Source organism: Haliaeetus albicilla, chromosome Z (assembly GCF_947461875.1).
Source record: "Haliaeetus albicilla chromosome Z, bHalAlb1.1, whole genome shotgun sequence".
In the NCBI taxonomy this organism is placed as follows: Eukaryota; Metazoa; Chordata; class Aves; order Accipitriformes; family Accipitridae; genus Haliaeetus; species Haliaeetus albicilla.
Genome location: NC_091516.1, coordinates 7,046,070 through 7,066,086, shown reverse-complemented (window position 1 = coordinate 7,066,086; position 20,017 = coordinate 7,046,070). Strand labels below are relative to the sequence as shown.

At 39.9% G+C, this 20,017-nt stretch overlaps 1 protein-coding gene and 1 long non-coding RNA gene across 10 annotated transcripts in view; one reads left to right on the top strand and one right to left on the bottom strand.

Annotated features, from left to right (window-relative positions):
* The window catches only part of ANKRD55 (ankyrin repeat domain 55), a 56,346-nt gene that overhangs the window by 24,108 nt on the left and 12,221 nt on the right, over positions 1–20,017 (top strand). For 5 of the 8 annotated variants that reach the window (XM_069777284.1, XM_009916101.2, XM_069777288.1 and 2 more), the window contains 4 exons: positions 5,496–5,680; positions 7,397–7,564; positions 9,033–9,697; positions 15,264–15,365. In XM_069777284.1, coding sequence (XP_069633385.1) covers positions 5,496–5,680; positions 7,397–7,564; positions 9,033–9,697; positions 15,264–15,365 — 1,120 coding nt within the window. Of the gene's footprint in view, positions 1–5,495; positions 5,681–7,396; positions 7,565–9,032; positions 9,698–15,263; positions 15,366–15,461; positions 15,666–20,017 lie in introns of those variants that run through there. The other 3 variants (XM_069777287.1, XM_069777281.1, XM_069777285.1) reach the window with 3 other exon arrangements.
* LOC104315939 (uncharacterized) overlaps positions 6,681–20,017 on the bottom strand; it is a 47,418-nt gene continuing 34,081 nt past the window's right edge. For both annotated transcript variants that reach the window (XR_011323396.1, XR_011323395.1), the window contains one exon: positions 6,681–9,122. This is a non-coding gene — a long non-coding RNA (uncharacterized lncRNA). The remainder of the gene's footprint in view (positions 9,123–20,017) is intronic.

Below are 20,017 nucleotides of genomic sequence, written 5' to 3'. Positions count from 1 at the left end.
GATGCTGGAAGTCCTTAACAATGGGAGAAGGCTCCTGTGTGTGCAAACGAGAAAAAGATCTTTGCTTTTTTTTTTTTCAATGGCCCTGTTGGTGTTACAGTCAATTTCATATTACAATATGCTATGTGTGTCTGTTTGTGAAGGATAAGAGGAAAGATAAAAGGGTTGGGAGACCAGCCAGCATTCTGTAACGTAAAACGCAAACAGCACCCAATGATACACAAATATGATTTCCATGAGGAAGCCAGAAGTACTGATGCAGATTTTATTTAATCTATAGTAATTTATGGTGCTCCTTTATAAAAGTAAAAATCACCTCCCAGAGTGCTGCAATGGGAATAGTATTTGCTTGTTGCTGCAGAAAGGAGTGAAATAATGATTAAAATGTCAAGCCATTCAGGGTCAGAGCAGAAGGACGTGAAAGAGAAGGCCAAAGCTTTAGATTCACAGGTGGGGAATTGAAAGAGGAGGGAATGTAGAGGAAGAGGAAACACAGACAGCCCTGAAGTGCAACTCTAATGATAAGAAGCAACACCAAGAGCTGCTAGTAGGGAATTTCCATCCAGCAAAGCTGGTCATAGATATAGGAAGGATTTATACTGCACACTAATACAAAGAGACAGAAAATATAGGAGAACTAATACAACCCAACCACATAATCTCCAGAGGCATTCACTTGGAAGAAAAATACTTTGTCAGGGTTTCCTGAAAACAGTTAAGTCCCTCTCCCCCTCCTACCTCTACATTACTGGTAGACACAAGCCAGCTTAGCAGACTCCCTTCACATGATTCTTCTCTGACATTGAAATATCTAGTTCACTAGAGTATTCTGATGAGGGGAAAAAATTAACCCTCTATTTTGTGCAGTGAACAAGGAAAACATTGTAGCATGTGTGACTGAAGACCTGGCAGAATAAAATGCAATGTTATGGTAGAATATTACTTAAGTGACAATAAACTTCGAAGTAAAATTATCGTTCTGCATATCAGTCAGACATACAAAGGGCTGAAGTATAAGAACAATGGCTGTAGTAACAGTAAGGATAAATTGAGCAGGTAAAACAAAGTGTCAAAACCAGAAAAGTGTCCCAAACTTGCGGGATTCTCCTCATGGTACATGATTCGATGGCTACTTCCTGAAGAATTATTTTCTTATTTTGAAAGCACTGAGAGACACAACTATCAGAAGGTTGGCTTTTTATTAACCAGCCTAAAGAAAATGGAGTTGTAATAAACTGAAAGTGAGAGCTAACAACCCCATTAGTGAATTTGTTGTTTGCCACTGTCTGGACATGACACAAATCTCAGACAAAAAACTTGTATAAAGCACAATGAGAGTTCGCCTTGCAAGGGCTCCTGGATTGAGGCTTGAGGACATTTCTTCATCATGAAGTAAGTTTAATTTAGATGAGTGGTCAAAGAAAGATAAGTTCACTGAGGTGAGGTGAATGAATAATGGATGCAAGCAGATAGAGGTGTGAGATGGGACAAAAGTATAAAGAAAACTGTGGGGGGACCCAAGCAGAATTATGTTGAAACACATAGCAGAAATAACTAATGTCTGAGAACATTGCTGAAAAAAATTGAATACAAAAAGGGAAGATGAAATTTAGGGATACATACAGTAAGGTTACAAAACCATGTAATTTTCCTATGGTAAATTTACCACTGAACATCCTGGTCTAACAATAGTACTGTGGTTCATGGTAAATTTACCACAGGAAGACTACATTTTTTGTGACCTCAGCTCAAAGCTATCAATCTAAGAATAAGGGCAGTGTAAGCATTTTAGGAGAATTTTGTGTGCAACTTAAATAAGCCAAGATGAATGTAAAGATAAGAAGGCATTCCTAAGAAGAGAGAGCTGGAAAGCCACAGAGCAGTTGGCCAGAGATATCTTTCAGCAGAAGGTTCAAAATATTAGGAAATATCCTTTGATTATTTAGAAAATGTAATTAACAATTTGATTGAAATGTTAGGACAGAAATTTCATAGCCATCTTCAAAGCAGTTATTGCTTCCTCAGATAAGAAGCTACTGAATATAGTGTGTTTGAATGTCAATTAATCCGTTTAATGCCATGTAGTAAAACAGAGAAATACTGGAAAAGTGCCAATAAAATAAAGTTCATTACATGGCACAGAAAGCTTGTTAAGCAGGTGGTGAATAGAGCAATCATAAAAAGTCCAGTTCTTTGTCCCTTTCTGGTTTGAGCAGTACATGCAATTTTAATCACACTGAATGATGTCAACAGAACAATTTGTATAAGCACAACCTGCTATAATGGACCCAGAATTCAGTCCAAAGATAGGATGTCCCAGTGGGGAAGAATAAGGAGTAATGAAATCAGAATCAACCCAGGGACTTATATCACACATCATATATTCTCTATCAGCCACATTCAGGACAGTTCAAATAATCTTTGGAGGTGGACATCTCACAGACAGTCCAACCAGTGATTTATCATAAGAATGTTTTTATTTATTCCATAATGAGGTGACAAAATACAGAACACATCTATAACCCACAGCTAGAACCAAATTAGAGAGAGGGACACCAAGCACTTCATGGGTCAAGATGAAATTCAGAACTATTTTGATAAATTGTAGGAATGAACTGAGATTAATAAAATAGCACTGTATACAGAACTGTGAAAAATTAAACCAGTTTGCACAAAATGAAGAGTAGTACACTAGTAGACTAGTGGATTACAATGCGAGTAGGAGTTTAAATTATGGTGTTGATACAAAACAAACATCATTCTGGGACATATTAACAGAAGTGTGATACATGTGGGCTACAGGAAGTAGTAATGTTGTTTTCAATGTCAGGAGAGAAGCCTCAGCTGGATAATTATGTTGTCTGGGGTGCCACCGTTGAAGGAAGCTGTAGACACACTGGAAAGAGGCCAAAAGCAAGCACTAAGTATGGTAAGTGGGTTGAAAAACTTGACCCACGAAGAAAGGTTGAAATGGTTTGTTTAGTCTAGAAAATGGAAGATGGGTGGGAGACAGGACAGTCTGCAAATGTATAAAATGCCACTAAGAACAGTGGGAAATTTCTTATGCAAATGCTAAGAATTGTGCAAGAACATTGAGGGACTGAAACTGTAGGTGCATGATGTGAAAATGGGACTTAGCAAGACAGTATAAAGTTAGAGGAATAGTAGCATCTCTAGAACACGAATACAGAAATAGTAAGATACAGTACATTAATAATTTTTTGTATCAAAACTGACTTGGAGAAGGATGGTAATAGATAGTTGTTCATTGTGGTAGTACTAGAAGTATATAATAGACTTCCAGATTCAGTGAGACCTGAATGTGACTAAATTTCTCTGATGCTAGTGACCAAAAAATATAACAGAGAATTACGCCAGTATGGAGGACATTGATGTTTGGCATAGGGTCTGGAGAATAAAACCAACCATTATTCACAGGACCTCAGTATTGCTGAATATGAAGATAACACTCTTTTTTCCATTAGCTATTCAGACAACTATAAATTAATAACAATTTTAACATGGTTAATGAGGACATTATAAAATGCCTGGTCATAGAAAATAAGCTTGGATGGCATGATCATCAGTAGACTCTAAATTAAACAGGTGAGTAAACAAAGTACATACAAAACAAAATTCCTGATTTCAGAGGGACACATTTGGTAAATTAAGGGAATTCTCAGCTGGACTGAGAAGCTCTGGGACCAGCAGGTTCCAGGGACCTGCAATGTGTCCTGTCAATGGTACAAAATGTAGCAGGGATCTGTATCCCAAGAGCAGAGAAAAAAAGTGTGTAGAAGAGGCTTGAGATATAACGGATGACCATCCATCTTTAAAAGATATATTTAGAATAAGTAGACATCTTACAAAATAATAGGCAAAAGTAAGGAGAAGCAAAAGAAGTTGTATCTCAAATTTAAGAAGTGAAGAGTAGTAATTAAATGTTGAATAGAGGCTGTAAGGAAATTACTTTCAAGGATAAGGATTGAAATCAATCTTGCTTAGTATTTTCATAACTTGGCACAAAACACAGGGGCTGTCTGATGAAATCTGGCAATAACAAAAACTGGAAGATATTAACAGAAAAGAATGGGAGTATCATACAGGGGAAGCTGGATCACCTTCAAGTCTAGAGTAATACAAACGGGACAAAATTGAATAGGATAAAACATTTAAGTCATGCACTTGGGTGCTAACAACAGAAGGTCCTCCCAGAAACTGGAAACTCTATGTTTGGAAACAGCTATAGAAGATAAGTACTGAGGCGAAAAGGGTTATTCCAAAATAACTAGGAGCTTCTAATGAGACACAGCTGTGAATAAGGCAAATGCTGTTCTGTGACATACCAAAAGCGGTATTTCTAACACAAATAGGGAAGAGCTAGTGTCACTGTACAAAGACCTGGCAAAAATGTCTGTGTATGACTAGGTACAATTTTAATAACCCCTCTCCAAGGATACACAACTAAAACACAAAAGGAGAAGGGTTAGTATGTTGATGAGAGAAATAGAAAGCCTATTTTACAAGGAAAACTTAAAAGACCTTGATTGATTAGAGCAGCAAGAGAACAGCTCAGAAGGGATATGATGATTGCCTATAAATGCATCTGAAGAACAAATACTAGTTAGAAGAAAGAAGTATTTAATCTAAATAATAATGCTGGCATGGAAACAAAGGGACATAAATCAGCCATAAGTATGAATAGAAATTAGAGATACTAATTATTAAAGCAAACAAGTTCTTGAACTGCCTTCCTTTGGGAGTAATGGGGACAAAAAACCTAATTGCTTTTAATGGACAGAGTAAGTTTATGAAAGGGATGATGTAACATAGCTGCAAGTGATTGCAAGGATTGAATTTGATGATCTAGAAAGACCTTCCCAGCCTTGTGTTTCTATGTTGTTATTAAGAAATCATGAATTCTTTTTCTCTATTTCCACCAAGTTTGGATATAAAATGTTCAGTTTTGTTTGCAGGTTAGAGAACAATGTCAACCTTCTATTAAGATCCTGAACCACTAGAGAAAACTAGCTAAGAAAGTCGTCCAGAACCAATTGAGCAAATATTTGACATGGCTTTTCCAGGTGTACTTGGACAGGCTTACAGAAGTGGGTTGGTCTTTTGAGGTCCTTTCCAACCCTAAATTTCTATGAGAAAATATAGGCTCATATCTTTCTGGACTCTGGCTTAGCAAAACAACAAAAACCCCAAGTTATTTCTGAGAAGACTGTTGAGTAATTTACACTCTGTAACTTTTGGAGATATTTGTAATGGTACATTATTTATTATTTTTCCAGTGTTCAAAGTGTTCTAGGAAATTCATAAAGCAAACCCAGTTCCCAGCAGGAGATTGGAAGCTTTTGGCTTTCATACCTGGGAGTCTGGTACACACAAAACAAAATACCATTATTGTATTTAGCCTTCTCTAGCAGAGAAAAAGCAGTTTGGTGTGAGCTCCATTGTAAAATGTTTTTCTTCTCTGAACTTCCTCCCAGAGTGGCAACAGGATTCTGTGTTCCATCATTCTGGACCACTACCAGGGACCATCAATAATAAACTATGATGACGAGAATGGCAAAACATGTATGCACATTGCTGCTGCTGCAGGCTACAGTGATATTATCAGTGAGCTGGCTAAAGTCCCAGAGTGCAACCTGCAGGCCCTTGATGTGGATGACAGGTAACCATGGAAACTCTGAAACTGAAATTGCTGCTTCCTTTCTATTAACCTGAGACTAGCTCTGTTTACTCTATAATCAAGTTTCCTGTTTCACAGGCCATGGCCTAGTTAATGAACTGCACTTACAGAGAACCATGCTTGCTCAGAAACACTGCAAAGCAGTCCAGCTCACGTGTATCATATCTAGTATAAAAACTGACTAGTAGGAATGTTATTTAACTTTTGTGTTTCTGGTAGGAAATGATAAGATTATGTGTGAAAGGACTTTGTCACCACCTGACTTAACTTCTTTCAATCAAAATTGAACATTCTTTTCAAAACAATAGAACAAGATCCTACAACCTGAAGCTGGGATCCTGCTGCTATTTGTATGTAAGAAATGGCAATGTTCCCTTGTTGCATTTAAGATGCTAACACAGTATTCCTATAAGACCAGGGGACCTTCATCTTCCATTCTGACAAGGCATTTCATTCCTTCCAGGATGAAATCCCTATATCTTAAGTGCAGAAGAGTCATCTTCTTTCCTCTTTTTCACCCCACACCTACCTCCCTTGGAACTTTGCTCATAAATTTAATTCAAACGGAACCAACCAGCTGCTCGCATTGATTATCCAGCTCAGTTGAGCAAAAGCCAAGATTTTCTTGGCGTGGGCCTTCACATACTTAAAATAATAGCATTCTTCATGGAAAAGTGCAATAAAATGGAACAGAAATAAAACCAACAGGGTTCTGGAGAAGTTTCTAAACAGCAGTAAAATGTAGTTGAGAAAGCTGCGTTTCTATGGAAAGAAGAGCGAAGGGAGGAGTTTAACTACACTTAAGAGCTCACTAAGACACAACCTCCTATTACACATTCTCAGATATTTCCATAGAAGGTATTATACTTGTAGGGGGGGGAAAGATAAGCTGTTCACTAGAAACATACAGTAGATTTCCATTCTATTGTGTTTCTGACTGCACCTGTTCAAAACCATTGGGATTGCAAAGAAACAGGCAGAGAAAAGTCAATTTTGTTCTTTATTCTTGCACAGTTTTCTTACGGTGTTTTCTGCGCTTTCAGATTTTTCACAAGAACAAAATCTTACCATTTGGAAACTGGACAAAAGTTTCCAAAGACAAGATGCAAATCTTGTGCCAAGCAGAAAATCTGATTCTCCTACACAGATTCAAGACAATTATATCTGCTCCAGTCTGTGCCCATCAAAGAATGGAGAAACTGGCAAAGGGGCGATGACAGTCTGGTAGATGCATCCAGTCCTTCTCATTCATCTGAGGGAGGCTTCTTCTCCTACTACCTTCATGGAGAGCCCTGAGCCAACCATTGCTAATTGTGTTTGGTGTAAAGATGAGAAGAGCTTGTCCCTATGCAGTGGACACTAGAAATATTTTTTTCAAATTCTGCTCTGAAAACTTCAGGCACTCCTCCCCGTCTGCAACTCCAGCAGCAGAAGAGATGCTATTATATAGCATGTGTAGGCATTCTGCAGCCCTGTATCTACTTTCTCTACAGCTAAATAGATGCACATAGATGCCAGTCTATGGCCTTATTACTGCCACTGGCAGCTACATCAATGTGGGATAAGTTGCTGGAGAATTCCTTAAAACTGATGTCATGAATCTGGACGAGTAGCATAGGAGCACACCTCATTATGTCATTAATAGTTTTGATAGTAAATTTATTCATCTATTTTAATGATACTCCCCCCTTTCTGTAGGACGCCTTTGCACTGGGCTGCAGCAGCAGGGAAAGCTGACTGTGTGCAGACGCTGCTAGAACTGGGGATAGACAGCAGCCCTCGAGACATCAATGAAAACACTCCTCTGACATATGCAATGTACTGTGGGCATACAGCATGCATCAAGCTGCTGTCTCAGGAGAGCAGGTAAAGCAGAAGTTCACTTCTTGCTCACATGTTGCCACTGACTAGAAAAAACATGTATTGCTTTTTGTATGCTACTGAAGGCTTTGAGCCCTGGGTGATGTCTCCTCAATTCATATGCAATACTCAGTTCAAGTTTTCCACCAAAATAGCAGTGTTAGAATTAGTCATCTACTGGAGACTCATCACTGCGGTTACAGTGCTAGTCTGTCAATCAGCAGAGGGTTCTGAACCAAGATGATGTAAGTATAGCTCTTGCTCAGTCACCTTCATGCAGAAAGTTTATTTTATGGAGTAATTTCAGCCCACAGATATATGCCTTCCACTTTTTTGAAATCTCTATGCGCTAGCTGTGTGTTCATGTAATCCGACAGAGGGGTACACTGAACACAAAGGCGTCTTTGCCAGACAGATAATAAAATAAATTTCAAGTTTCAATCCTCAGGGTAAGGGTTTGGGAGTGTTTTCCTAGCCTTCATTTGTTCTCTGCCTGGATTGTCTCTTCTTATTCTGAGGTTTTTTATGTTAAAAAGTATAATCCTTTTACCATTGCTTATGATCTTCCTCTCTGTATTTCTCATGTTTCAGCAGCTGTCATTTAATTTCAGTTCTTCAACTGTGGTAAATGAGCATGCACTTACAAAGACATTTATCATCACATTTCTTTGTGCTTTCCTCTCCTTTCCAGTCAGCAGTTAGTATTATTTCCTGTGTTACAAATTGTGAGACATGGGTAACATTACCTCTCCTCCTCCTCCTCTTCCTCCTCCTGTGCTCTGCCTGTCGGAGTAGGTCTGAAATGTTGATTAGCCAAAATCTCATCTAAAAACCACTACAGCAACACCACTGTAGGTAATTATCTTGATAGATCTTCTGAAAGCGTGCTGGGCCTCTTTAGTACAGGCAAGGCAAGGCAAGGGAAAGCAAGGGAAGGGGAAGGGGGAAGGGGAAAGGGAAAGGAAAAGTGAAAGGCAAAGGCAAAGGCAAAGGGAGGGTAGGAATGGTGAACTAGTGCCTTCGTTACAATGTCAGCAATGACTGTGCTGTTGGAAATACCATTTTCCAAATATGACGTAATACAAAGACCACTTGGTTTGAAAGATCCCAGGATGATGATGTTGTTGTTGTTATTGGATCTTGCCTCACCATTAAGAATAATGATTTTGCAGCTGGTAGATGCTGAAGGCAGAACAGTTTGAGGTTTTTCCTGATAGCTGCACTGAGCCTACATTAAGATGAGTATAAGGAAATGAACTCCATAACAAAGAGTGAAGTAACACAGTATCATTTTCAGTCTTTGTTAATTACAAATTTGGAGTCCTAATTTTCTGCCTCCTTGAACCACCCCTGCAAATGTATCTGAACAGTATATACCCCATTTTCTGTGCAGTACTTCACATTCATATTTCACAGGCAGTATTTTTTTCATAATTTGGCAATAATGACATCACATTTTGATTTGTACTTCCAGTAGATCTGAGCCAATTCATCAGTTTTCCTCCCAGAACAACAGATTCCTAAAGAAAGAAGGACGATTCAGTATGCTGAACCACATCTTCTCCTGCAAAAAGAAGAAAGATGATCAGAAAACTAGTCAGAAGGAGAGAAGCAGAGACCAATATCCTACAGAAGAGACCTCAGAAGTAGATGACATCATCACCACTTTTGACTGCATTATGGACACAAATTGCAGAGACAATCCAGATGAGTGTGTGACCACCACTGACTTTAAAAGAAGGAGCACAGACACAAAGTACCTTATACCAGAAAAGAAGCAACCAGAGTGTAAGGGACTTCTGCCCGTCAGAACCCAGAGCCTCCCCCCAATCACTGCAGGCAATTCCTTCCTAACTGCTTCCCAGAGCACAACTTCAAGCTTCTCCTCCAGCACCAGCACCCACCATTTTGCACACAAGTCTCAAAAGAGTAGGAGTGAACACAACTTGCTGGACCACAGAAGCAGCTGCCAGGCTTTGTTGGATGATCCCTGGAACACAGACTCTAACCAACTACTCTCCTACAAATTCTGTAATCGGACTCCTTCAGACAAACTGATAAATGGCTTAAACTCTGACAGATCTCACCATGTGCTTTTGTGCCCTCCCCGCCTTCCCTCACTTCCCAGTTCTCCATCAGGTAATTTATTTCTTCTCTATCTCCCAAATCCTATAATCTCTACTGATCTGGCAAGCTGAGGCTGAAAAAATAGGTAAGTCTGACCCACGACAGTTCTATTTCTTTAATATCTTTTTCAGCTTCTTCTCTTGGTATATAGTAGCAATCGCAGATAGCATATGGATAGGACATCAGCTGACAGTGGAAGCAAGGTGCTTAGGTGTGGGAAATAAGAGATTTAAGTAGGTCTGATAAGCAAGCAAAAATGCAGGTAGTCAGGAAGCATGTAAGGTGCCTGAGCAAGGTAAGTGCCTCCAGATTATATATGTGCTTTGTGAATTGCACATTAACACCCACTGCCACGCCTGCTGCCTTGTCTCCACATTTTGTCCTAGAACTAGATGTGCAAGGGAACAGTACTGCACTCAAATCTCTAAATGTGCTGAGAGGTGCTTCTGGATCCAACCAGGCAAGTCCACATGTGCCATGCTGGACAGCTTCTGCACTATGCCACTTTCCCCTTACAGACAAATTCCAAATCTAGGCTGTAGTGCCAGCCCTTCCGACCCCTCCCACCCTGAATGCCGGCTCTTTGGTCTAGATGTGCTGTTCTTACGGTTTCTCCAAAGCTGAATTCAGGTTGCTAAATTTATAGAGACAGAGTAAATGCCTTTATGTTGTGGTTTGGAAACTCTAATGCAACAGTAATGAAGCAGAGCATCAGAATTCTGAAGTAAACTCAAAATGAGGGTTTGGCAGGATTTGGGATCGAGTACTTCGTTTGACTCACATCCATGTTTAAATGAATCTGGCTGGCTGGCCTGCATACTGGAGTTTACTTCAACATATCAGTGTCTCCAACTTCATCTCCTTTGGGATTAGCTCCATGCCAAAATAAAACACATCTAGCATGCCTTCCAACCACTGTAATATCCAACTGAAAATGAAGCAAGCAAAAGCAATCCCCAAACTTACCAGTACAGCTTTACGAGGAGTAAACATTACACAACAAGTTAATCTACCTCCACCCCAACAGACATGAGCCGTTATCCTCCAGTGGAAAGAGGAGTGAACAGAAACCCTGTCTGAGAAGAACATTCAGTTAGGTCAGGTAACTATCTAAGCCTGCATAATAGTGCAAACTGTACTGACTCCTAAGCGAAGGGATCTATAAAATAGCAAATCTTTGTTCATATCTCTAATAATGAGAGTAGAGACGGCAAATTCAGAATGACAGGTCATTCTAAGTTGTGCAAATAAAGGCTGGAAATAGTTTTTCAGGCAAAATGGAGCTATTCAAAAAGTTCCACTTCCTGAACATCAGGCCACATACCTGAAAGCCTGATAGACCTGGTCTATAGGCGTCACTGCTTTTTTACTGTGCACCCTTCAGCTATTCACTCAACCATACAACCCCCAGACTCCACAAGGCTAGCAAGGATTGCTCCAGCATGACTCTTTCCATACTGAAGTCTGCAAGGTTCAGCTCACATGTGGAAGATGAGAAAACCTTCAGGGCTTCCTTACAACCTAAATATAATAGGAAACAGTGAGGCTGAGATATCTGAGTTCATTCATGTTGACAGTAGTAGGAGGAATGAACCCAAACGGCATAAACGAAGCCTGAGGACACCTATGGGGAAATATTTCTTGGTGGAATTAGCTAGACTATGAATACATTTGATGTGGAAGTAACTACCATGTTATTTAAAATGTGATTATAGATTTTTCTTAAGACTGTAGAATACTGTATGGTTAAATCCTTGTTTGCTCTGCACAGAAGGACAGGTGGTTTTCTATGAACATCCTACGACAAAAAGCTGCAACCAGCTGAATCAGGACAGACCCTGTGCATCCACTCAGGGCTCCATGATCTCCACAGGGACTCAGTATAGCACCAGCAGTCTGCATGCATGAATGAGGACAAAATCATATCAATTATGGGAAATCTTCTAATTGTTACAATGGGAGCTGTCTTTGCATGTCCAAAAGAAGAGTAAGTCATTTTATCTCTGACAGTTTATTACCTCCCTCAGAGAAAAAATAGCCTGAGTCTGCTTCAAGCCCAGTTCTCTGTGTACCAGCTCCCTTTAACAAAACTTTCCCTTTCCAACAATAAAAAGATTCCTGTAGCTGGCAAAAAGGACTTCCACTGAAGCATGTGAATTAAAAGCTTGTAAGGAGGCAGAGAGTGTCTGACAGGAATACGTTGCACAACCCAGATACTGTCTAACGCTTCTTCATGATAAAAAGATCTGCTTATCCCTCTTCATGCCTATGTGTGTGGTTTAAATCTGTCTGCCCCTGTAATTAAAGCCACCTGACTTGCCGTGAATTAGAACTGCATTTACTGTATGAGCTCCAGGTCTTCCAGGTCTCCAGTGCACTGTGCCTGCAGGACTTACAGGGATCAGAAGTGAAGTAAGCCTGGCTCCAGCCCAGCCGGCAGCACTGTGCAGGCAGCTTTCTCTGAGGAAAGATATTTCCTCGTTGGTTTTTTTCTGCACAAGGCCTAGCTGTGGGAAAAAACAGCATCTGGTCTTTGAAGGACACTGAAGTGTTAATACTCCATTTCTCAAGTCATGACTGCGGGGGCTACATGTAATTTCCTAATCACTGAATATCCAGGGCAGGATTATGGGTATCAATAACCTAGGGGAACTCAATTTGAAAATTATTTTCTCAGCTGACACACAGCGTTGATTGTCTTGCATGAGCATGCCTTTTGTTAAAGTCAGAGCTAATTTTTGCATTCACTGCGGCTAAGGCAGCTGGCACATAGATGGGGATTTTTGGAGGGTTTTTTGTTCTGTTTTCTGTGCTCCTGGAAATGAAAGATGAGTCAATTTACTAACTGAGCCTTAGAAGTTATACAAAGGGGAGAGTTTGCTGTGGGTAGCAATGAGACTTACCTTACTATCATGCCACTGGTTTCTCTCAGAGTAACTACTTTGTCTTGCCCTCCGCTGGGGAGAACAAAGATAGACTATACCAAAATCTACTGTCAATATTGCAAGAGTACTTGCCACAGTGCTGAGCTGGCATCGACAATCTGAAGCATTTTGCATTTATGAGCTTTGCAATCATCTCTTTTTGCAAAATGTACTGCCATCTACTTTCCACAGGGAAAATGGTGTAAGTAGAGAAATTCCAAGTGATATGAGTAAAAGGAAGCCTGTCTCAAATGTAAGGCAGCCCTTAGCACTCCCTAACCAGCTGGAGCCTCCTTCTATCACCCACTCATCTCTTAGATTACTAACCTTCCAGGTCTGAGGCGATACTTTATTACATATTGTATTACAGCAGCCCAGTACTTCTATTTGCTTGAACAGGTAATGTAAAAAATAGGCTGTTATTAAGCTTATGTTGGCGTAAGCAGTATGGTATAGTCCAACAGGAATCACTTCTTGGCCAGGAAAGAGTAGAGCAAAGCTGATCAGTGCGGCTGTTTCTTTCTCAAACTGAAAGACTGATTTACAGTGAGACATTCATCATAACATTTACAACTTTTCCACAAAACACACCACAATGTGGTTCACCTACCTAAATGCAAAGGAAAATCAAAGAACAACCTGTAAAAAAATGTCAGTAAACAAAATGAAATGCAGAACAGTCCTGCATTTTATAATAATGAAATTGCCTCATTTCCATTCAAAAATAAATGCCATCATAAATACGCTTTTGGGGGTGACAAAGATGATGTCTTAAAGAAAGAAAAATATTTTTCCTCTGCTGTAATGTGGAATAGATGGAAAGGAAGAGCAGAAGAATACTTCCACTTGATGCCAGAACTTTTAGACATGGATTCTTTTCCAAGCATTCACATCAGCCTTGCAAACATGATTATGCTTTGTACTGTTGTTTTGCTGCCAGATATCCCCATTTATGAAATAAACATATCTCTTGATAGAAAAAACAACCTCCCATCATCAAAGCTGTAATGGTATATATATAATAAGTCATTAGTTCTCAGCAAAAGCATCACTGAAACCAATATAACTCCAATTGCACTGATGGGAGCAGCAGGCTTGATGCTCTGCTATTTTGGAATTGATATATTTATTTGTTTGTGCACACTGGATGCGATGTCTACAGAAGAAATTTACCGACTTTTACACCCACTTTTTGATCACCCTGGAGAAGTGTTAAAGACTAAAGAGTAAAACATGGGAAAAGGAAACCAAAGTCTGTTCTTATTAGATACAGCTCATCCATAAGACACTCTTCATGCTTTAGCCTAATATGCATCAGCTTTGCCCATGGGATCCAGTAGATTGATCCAATGTCTATCAACTGCCATGGTCTTTGGACCAGAATCTTGCTGAAGATTGGAGCTGAATGGAGCTGAAGCCTGCACTATAACATGGGGGTTTGTCTGATAAACACCACTTTAGCTCCTTTCACACAGAAGCCATTTAGTCAGTAACATAGTACAGCAGTCTTGACAACTACTTCAGTCCACCTCTACAAAACTGTTCTACAACTATTTTCCTATAGCTTTATCTTGCATGGCCCAGTAATACATAGGTATTTTCAAGTACCAACTAAAAAAGCCACAAAGGCAGTTTATATCATTTCATTGCTTCCTATTGCTTATTGTCCTACTACATCCAGCCCATGTCTCCCCTTGTCTCTGTGTGTCGACAGAGCATATGCTTGCTCTGCAGTGAGCTGTGTTGCAGTCCCATGCTGGATGAGCAGCTGTTTGGCAAGACAACTCAAGACTCCTTACAAGGCTCATCTCAGATCTGATGATAGCAAAAAAGAAAAATTTGAGGGAGTCAAACATCACAGAATAAGATCAACTCAGGAAAAGGATCTCAGGAAAATGTTGATTTGGTGCTTTAGTTTATACTTTTTTAATAATATTTGATGGGTCTTTTATGTAGTGAAATGCATTACATCTTCTAATATATTGTCTTTTTTAATAGTACTGTACCAAAGTCAACTTTAATCTTAGCCAGTGAAATGAATGCCACAGTTAGCCAATTAACCTTTCATTTTCCAGTTATCTATTCTTCTTGGTAAAAATGAAATTGCTACAAACATAGTTTAATAAGAATCAGTATCAGTTTATATCAGTTCTGCTATGTTTTCATCTGCAGCAAAACCCTCTCAAAACTCATCTTTACTGCTGATAGACTTCCACCAGTCTCATTGTCAAACCAGCAGTTGAACTCCATTTGTGTTCTAGTACTTAGAAAGGCTGCTACCCTATTAGAAAAGTGTGCAAACTAAAGCTTTGATTCTGAAATCAAATCCATCTAGTTGAATATTTCTACAAATGTAGTGTCCAAATATTCTTACATAGACCTAGCTCCTGGACCGTGCCTGTCTTAAGACCAATTATGATATTATATGAGAGGAAGTGATAACGGTACATGTGAAGGTTATATTAAATCAGTCACTCTAATGAATGTAAAGAGAATAAAGCAACAGCTTTTTTCAGTTGTTGGTTTCTTGTTATTACATATTTCTGACAATTACTAAGTAAGTTTTCTTTTCTTCTAGAAGCCAGAGATCTACAGTGCACTGTATTATTTACAATTATTTTCATATGGTAACAGATTATCTTTTTCTTTCACAGGTAAAAATTTTCAACAGATGTCTGTAGACCAACCCAAGATAAAAAATCTTACTCCTGTACAGAACAGCCTAGCTCCCATACCCAACCACTATGCTCACAAAAGTAAGTACAGGCAAGTCTCAGTTACAGTATCATACTGTGTGCCTCCATCACTGGCATCTGAGAGCTTGAGAGAATTTTCATATTCCTTTTTCACAGCATCATAGAATGCCTGAGGTTGGAAGGCATCTTTGGAGATTGTCTAGTCCAACCACCCTGTCCATGGAGACATCACCTGTAGCAGTTTGCTCAGGATCACATCCAGTTAGGTTTTAAATACCTCTAAGGATGTGGACTACACAACTTCTCTGGGCAGCCTGTTCCACTGTTCGACCACCCTCAGAGTAAAAAAGTTTCTTCTTACTTATTTGTGGCCATTGACTCTTTTCCCTTCATAGGACACCACTGAGAACAGTCTGGCTCCCTCTTCATTACTCCCCACAGTCAGGCATTTATACACACTGACAAGATCCCCTGAGCTGCCTTCTCTTCTCAAGGCTGAACAGTCCCAGCTCTTTCAGCCTCCCCTTTGAGGCTGGACACTCCAATCCCTTAATCATCTCCATTGCCCTTCGTTGGACTTGCTCCAGTATGTTGCATGTCTCTCTCATACTGACAGCCCCAGAACTGGACACAGCACTCCAGAGGTGTCTCACCTGTGCTGAATAGAGGGGAAGGATCACCTCACACAGTCTGCTGGCAGTTTGTTTCCTAATGCAGCCCCGGATGCTGTTGACCGTCTTTGCCACAAGGGCAAATTGCTGGCTCGTATTCAGCTTGTTGTCTATCAGGGCCCCCAGGTCCCTTTCTGACAAGCTCCTTTTCAGCTGTTTGATCCTCAGCATGTATTGGTGCAGGGCTCCTCCCCAGGTGCAGGACTTTACATTTCCCTTTGTAAGAGTCTTGTCCATCCATTTCTCCAGCCTGTCAAGGTCTCTCTGAATGGCAGCACACCCATCTGCTGTATCAGCCACTCCTCCCAGTTTCCTACCACTTGCAAACTTGCAGAAGGTGCACTCTGCCCCATCAACCAAGTCAGTAATGAAGACATTAAATAATATTAGCCCCAGTATCAACTCCTGGGGTATTCCACTAGTGACCAGCCCACCTCCAGCTGGACTTTGTGCTGCGGATCACAACCCTTTTCTCCAATGAGTTTCATAGCATTGGCCTAGTAGAAGCAATACATCAGTACAGGGAGTTTGGTTCTGCATTTGTTTTCCAGAGCAAAGCTGACTAGAATTTTCACAGACACAGGATTTTTCACCCTCAGTTTCACTCTCAATTGCATATGCCTGTATGACCCTGGTAGCTTTTCACAGGAGGCAGGACATGATGTAATATGGTGACTTAGAGGATGTAAAGAGATGGATGACAACACCCTAATGACTGCATGGCAGAGAAAGGTTGGGTATGTGAGATGAAAGCCAGGATGAGGAATGACTCTTCTGCAGACAGCATGAAAAATATCATTACACTGATTTTTGTGTCCTTTTGCTAGCAAAAATTCGAGAGAAGAGGATTAGAACAAGATCATCAAGTTTTCAAAATCTTTGTCATTTTCTGAATGTTACATAGGTGAAAGATGTTCTATCTCTGTCTTAATAACAGTGGATAGACTAGCTTTTACATGAGGATGGGAATCATTCATTTCTCTCATTCTAACAGCAACTGGTTTCGGTAGCTTCTATAACACAGGAGCTAAAATAAAGGGATTGAGAGAGCAGCAGCCTGTTTTCCCTCTGCAGTTTCAGACAGGTCCTCATTCCCGAGACAGTAAGAAGCAAGGTCCTGAAAAGCAGAGAAAGCTTTATGCAATTCCCACAGCCCCGGCAGTGTCAAGACTTAGTGAGTGTCCCAGGCTGCGTCCAGCCAGGAACTGGGGTGTTCTTCACATACAAACACTAGCCCTGCTCCCAGCAGTGTCCTGGCCTCACATTCTTGTGCTCCACTAAGTGCATATCACCCAGTGTATTTTGGATGAGGATTGCAGTTTACTGTTTGTCACCCTGCAGATCAGCCAGGTCCTAAAGCATTCACATTTCAGAGCTAAATTTAAGATTCATTGCCTCTTATGATCTGAGTTTCAGAAGCAATTCTGCAGCTATAACAATATTACTAAAACCGAAACAGCAGAGGTAGCTTTATAGGGAACATCAGATTGGGGAGGGGAAATACAGAATCCTGCACTGCTGCTGCACAGTAAGAGAGGAAGAAGAAAAGTAGAGATATGTGGAATACTAGGTGGTATTCTCTGTCTGCTCAGAAGAAAATAATCTAACTGCTTTCAAAAACCCAGCTCCAAGTCTTCTATTTTTAAGCTTTCTACTAATGTTCTTTGTGTCTTCTAGTTAAAACATAATTGTAAGCAAAATCCTAAAGAAAATTATTTCATAATCACTGGTGTTCTTGCAGTAATTCCTACATACAGCCAGAATTTTAATTCTAGTCTTATGCCAAAACCTGTGTTTTACAAATAAGATACAATTATCACAGTTAATAATCATGGTTTAATTAACTAACACAGCACATTTATCCAGGTGCCATTACTGCTTGAACATCAGTTCAAGCCAATAACAGAAAAGCAAAGTTATTTGCAAAACAGATTACATTTCTTCTTTGTTAACAAAAATGACACGTTTGACCTGGAACTTTCCAAATAACTGTTTCAGAGCCAAGATTTCACTCATTCTCCATCCAGCCCTAAAAATATTACTGTTCTTGACACAGCCTTTATTCAGGCAAATGGCTCCACCAGTGAAGTTTGAATATAAACATTTGTGTTTCTCTAATATTTTCATTACATAAAATGTGTGTTAAAAACAGGCAACAAAGCCAGTGGGGGAAAAAAAAAAAAAAAAGGCAACCAGAGAGCTAGAACAATAAAATAAGCATAAATTAGAAAGAGAACTGAAACTACTCAGAGATTAACAGAAAGAAGAAACATCTCCCCCAAAAAAGGAAGGGCAATGAAAAAAAGGAAGAGATGCTTTAATCTCTAAGCAAAAACATTTAAAAATACAAGTTAGAAAGGGGATAATAGGAATGAAACAGCAGCCTAGGAAAAGAGTACTTGAGTGACTTTATACCATAGTTTATACACTCCCACCCTCCAGATATTCCCAGGGCCAAAGAGGTCCCTCACATGGCTTCTTGAGTAGCCTCAGCACAGCCTGGCATCCCTGTTATTCTGCATGCTGCTGCTCCTCTCCCAGCATACTCTTTCTATCTCATCACGCGACTCGCCCAAGGACCCCTGGAAAACAGGCTTACAACTATCACACACTGCTCACACAATGCCAGAAGAAATTTCGAGACAAATATGGGACTTCTAGAGAACTGCTGCTCTCATTCTTCATGTGGCTTAGAAGGTCTGAAGCCATAGTGAGGTTATTACTTGTTGGGGGAAAACAAAATCTATTCTGCAGGTCATTTAACAATATTTTCTGGGCATCAGTGGTTGTTTTTGCTGTTATTCACCATGATTTGAAGTTTCTTCTTTCCCAAGTTAACAGCAAAAGATTCCACAAAGCACCCTCCTCTATGCAGAGGGCCACCGTCGTCCACTGCTTGCAAAAGGAAGAGTCTAAGAGCCATCCTTTCTGCTGGAGTACATACTCCTTGGGCAATGCCTCCCTGAACAGCCTTATTCTTGCCTCTGCAGTTTTTAATAGCAGCCACTTGAGAGTCACTGCTGAGTGGAAAAGGCTCCCCGAATTAGTAGCGCTTACTGTATCACTAGGTCTTTGGTAGCTGACTTTGCCCTCTGAATGTGAATAATTACTGGTGCTTTTGCTGTATGTAGCTTCTGGATGTTTTGCAACCAGCCTTAAGGGTTCTGTCTCTCACACACCCCAGTGCTGGGTCCAGGCTCATGTGTTTCAATACATATACTAATACCAGTCATTATATGTATTATTTCAAAGCCATCCATGTACCAGTGCTGATATCCTTATCAAATACCCTAAACTGGGTACAGTATGTAGGACTAGGTGGAAAGCATTGATGTTTGGATGCTGTTTTTTTACTTCTTTGAATGAGCATGGGTTTGTGATGGCTACCTGGTCATGGGGGTGAAGTTAAACTGCACTGCTTTTGCCCTACTTAAACCCATCATTAAGGGCTTATCTAGTGCATGAAGTGTTCTGGAGATACTTTACACAGGTGTAAACTTTGAATGCATGAACATATGCCTATGTTTAAAGAGGGAAACAACTGAGCCTCTCAATATGCATTTGGTTTACACACCAAAATTTCAATGAACTCAAGGCATTCTATCATGTGCCAGAAAACAAATGGGCCATTAATTGTATTTAGCCCTGCCTGATTCACACATATTCAATATGAACTAAAGACAAGTATTAATTGTATTATTTTTTTTCATGGAAAGGAGAACTAAGTGATTTCCTGAACTTCTGAACATGAACAAACCTTGAATATTACCTATGAATTACACTACTTTGCCAAAGGCCACGCAGCTCTAGTAAACACTGCCTGCTCAGGTCATCACAACTTGAATTGTACTGTAATTAGCATGAGAAAAAAAAAAAAACCTACCCATTTTTTAAATCCTCTCTATAAAGATTCTGCTTTGCCCCAAATAGATACCTGGGGAATTTTAGAGAATTACTGCTCCTGATAAATAAAGAATGATGAAATAAGTATATGGCATATGGTACAGGGGAATATGGCAAGGAGAACTTCAGCCTCTTTTG